Source organism: Carex rostrata, chromosome 30 (genome assembly GCF_964058835.1).
Source record: "Carex rostrata chromosome 30, lpCarRost1.2, whole genome shotgun sequence".
In the NCBI taxonomy this organism is placed as follows: domain Eukaryota; kingdom Viridiplantae; phylum Streptophyta; class Magnoliopsida; order Poales; family Cyperaceae; genus Carex; species Carex rostrata.
Window position 1 is genome coordinate 1,477,447 of NC_135947.1, and position 3,207 is coordinate 1,480,653.

The window sequence follows — 3,207 nt, forward strand, 5'->3', positions numbered from 1 at the left end:
TTTTGTTATATTTTGTAGGTGGGCCTAGAAAGCTTTCTCTAGACTGAACCATAATTTGATTTATTCATGTTAATTGTGGGTGATTTACTTACCTCTACACATACTGACAAAATTTCTCCGTCCATTTATTACCAACTCTTTTGTATATATATCTTGAAATCCACTTATCTTCTCTACTAAATTACAAATCCTTCTGGTAATTAAGAAATAACACTGCGCGCGGCGACATGGTTTTGTTACTCGTGCAATTGTTTTATCCTCGTCTACTGTTCATGTTTCTACAAGTTTTATTTGTTCATACTTCACCAACCATCGTGTATAACTCCGAAAACACATTGCTTTTATTACCAAATTTCATCTTTCTTATCTAAAAAATATACTTTTATCCTAACTCACACATCTCCTCTTGTTCGCCTATAAATACTTGGTAGATCTCACCCATCTCTTCACACAACAACCAACTCTAGTAGTTTAATTAACTGAGAGATAAACAATGGCAACTCTTTATTCTCTCTCATTTTCTCTTTGCATCTTGGTCTTATTTCATGGGTGTGTAGCACAGTTTGGTTTTAGTGGGCAGAGCCCTTGGCAGAGCTCGCGTGGATTTGGCTTTGGGGCAGGTCAGAGGACATGCCGATTCGATAACCTTGCTGCACTTAACCCGTCTAGGCGTGTGCAGTCTCAAGCTGGTCTCACTGAAATCTACGAGGAGAACAATGAACAACTCCGGTGTGCTGGCGTATCTGCACTCCGTCGTACGATCGATCCAAGAGGCCTTCTATTGCCTACCTTCTCCAATGCTCCATCTCTCTTCTACATAGTGCAAGGTCAACTTGCCTCACACAACTTCCTAAACATTAAACTTTAAGCATTATTGGTATCATCAAAATAAAAATTTGAAACTTATAATTTTCTTGTACAGGACGAGGCCTGACGGGGTTTATTTTCCCTGGTTGTCCGGAAACATATCAGTCCTTCCAGCAAGCTGAGCAACTTCAACAATCAGAGCAGCTCCAACAGGAAGGCATCAGTCAGGCGCAATGGACAAGGGATGAGCACCAGAAGGTTCACCGCTTCCGTGAAGGAGATGTTATTGCAGTGCCAGCTGGTGTCACTCACTGGTGCTACAATGACGGTGATATCCCTCTGGTGCTTGTTCAGGTTTTTGACACAAGCAACAGTGCGAACCAGCTTGAGCCTAGACGCAGGGTAATATAATTCAAGTTTTTAATATTTTGAAGTTACAACTGATATATATGATAGTTGATTTATATACTAATATTTTTATCCAATTTCTTCCTATAATGAATCTCAATAGCACCAACCTTTTCTTTTTGAAATTGGTTCTAGGAATTTTTCCTGGCTGGAAGGCACCAAAGTGGCCAGCAATTCCATGAATTGGGAGAAGAAGTATCAGGAAATAATATCCTCAACGGTTTCGATACCCAACTATTAGCTGAAGCTTTTGGCATAAATCCGGAGCTGGCCAGAAGACTTCAGAGCCAAGATGATCAAAGAGGTGAAATAGTTCGAGTAGAACGTGGACTTCAATTGCTCAGACCCTTTAGGAGCCCAGAGGAACAACAACAGCGTCAACAGGGAGAAGAGTTTGAGGGAGAGAGGTATCAAGGCGAGAGGTTTGAGCACGAGAGGTTCGGACCGGGAAGTAACTATTCCATTTCCAACGGTCTAGATGAAAACTTCTGCACAATGAAAATTCGACAAAATATCAATGATCCAAATCGCGCCGATATCTTCAACCCTCAAGGTGGAAGAATCACAAGACTAAATAGCCAAAAACTTCCTATTCTGAACAATGTTCAAATGAGCGCTACCCGAGTGGTTCTTCGAAGGGTGAGCATTATATATAAATACATTAAAGTACTTAATTCTATGCAAAAACAAAATCAATTATAAGAAAATGCATATTAATTTGTATCAATTATTTTCTTCTTTCTTTGCAGAATGCCGTGCTTACTCCTTTTTGGAACATCAATGCACATAGCTTGATGTATGTAACAGGAGGACGCGGAAGGGTCCAGATAGTCAACCACCAAGGAAAAACAGTGTTCGATGGCCAACTCCATAGTAAACAATTGTTGTTGATCCCTCAAAACTATGTTGTGCTTAAAAGGGCTGACCAACAACAGCAGTTTGAATGGGTCTCTTTCAAAACCAACCAAAATGCCATGGTTAACAAACTTGTCGGAAAGACATCTACTTTCCGTGCATTACCTTTGGATGTGCTAAGAGCTTCTTATCGTATTACCTTAGAACAAGCAAGGAGACTCAAGAATAGTAGAAGGGAGGAGCTGGCTATCTTTAATCCCAGGTTTCAATACCAGAGCGAGGAGCAGTTCGATACTGAGTATCAGAAGAATGCTGATGCAAGTAATAAGTAAATTGTGAAAGGGAATATTGTATCCTGTTAGCAAGTCTTGTGATTTGCATATGTATTTCCTCAATTTGAATAATAAAGAGTGAGATTTGTTGCATCCAATGTGTGCTTTCTTTCTTTATCCAAAGTTGGTGTTTATTTTAATTTCCAAAATAAAAAAATGCTGGTTTCAATTTTGATGTGATATAACTTAATTTGCTTATGATTTGATTTTAATATGGTAGCAGTTTCTTTTCTTGGCTGCATGCATGGTTTTGAAGAAACAACAAATTAAGCAAGGTGAAGCTCCATCTGATACTATTGTATTGTTTTGCCATTTCGTTTTGTAGCAACAAAAAGGAACTGAGGTGTTATCATCCCAAGAAAAACCCTACTTTCAGCTGTTCTATTTCTATATATAGTTGCCAGTTTATATAAATATACCATCAGACTTTGTTAGACAGTCATATTGAAATTTCATAGAAAAATATAATAATACTAACATAGAAATCTATAAGTACAATAAAAATAAATGAAATATATAACAAAAATGAACAATCAAAAACTGATAAGTAAAAAACAATTGAATATCAAATTAGCAAGCCGAAAGTTAAATTGTCACATACTAATTTTTTATATTTCTAAGGCTTGCCCTAGTCTCCTCTTTAATACCATTGTAGGTGCATTTGGTTTCAATAGAAATCGCTGTATAACCACTACTTTTCAAAGAAAAAATAATTCGTATCAAAAGCGGAACTGGAAATTTTATGATATTTCTCAGTAATTTACACATTTACATAGTTGCCGGCAATTAAATTTATTAATAATTG

The 3,207-nt window shown here is 37.3% G+C and overlaps 1 protein-coding gene across 1 annotated transcript; it reads left to right on the forward strand.

The window, feature by feature from the left end:
- The first annotated feature begins 452 nt into the window (after nt 1–452).
- LOC144546963 (cocosin 1-like) lies at nt 453–2,500 on the forward strand. Its single transcript, XM_078295556.1, has 4 exons — nt 453–827; nt 923–1,209; nt 1,351–1,854; nt 1,965–2,500. The coding sequence occupies exons 1-4, from the start codon at nt 494–496 to the stop codon at nt 2,400–2,402; spliced, it is 1,563 nt and encodes a 520-aa protein (XP_078151682.1). The 5' UTR covers nt 453–493; the 3' UTR covers nt 2,403–2,500.
- The last annotated feature ends 707 nt before the right edge of the window (nt 2,501–3,207 follow it).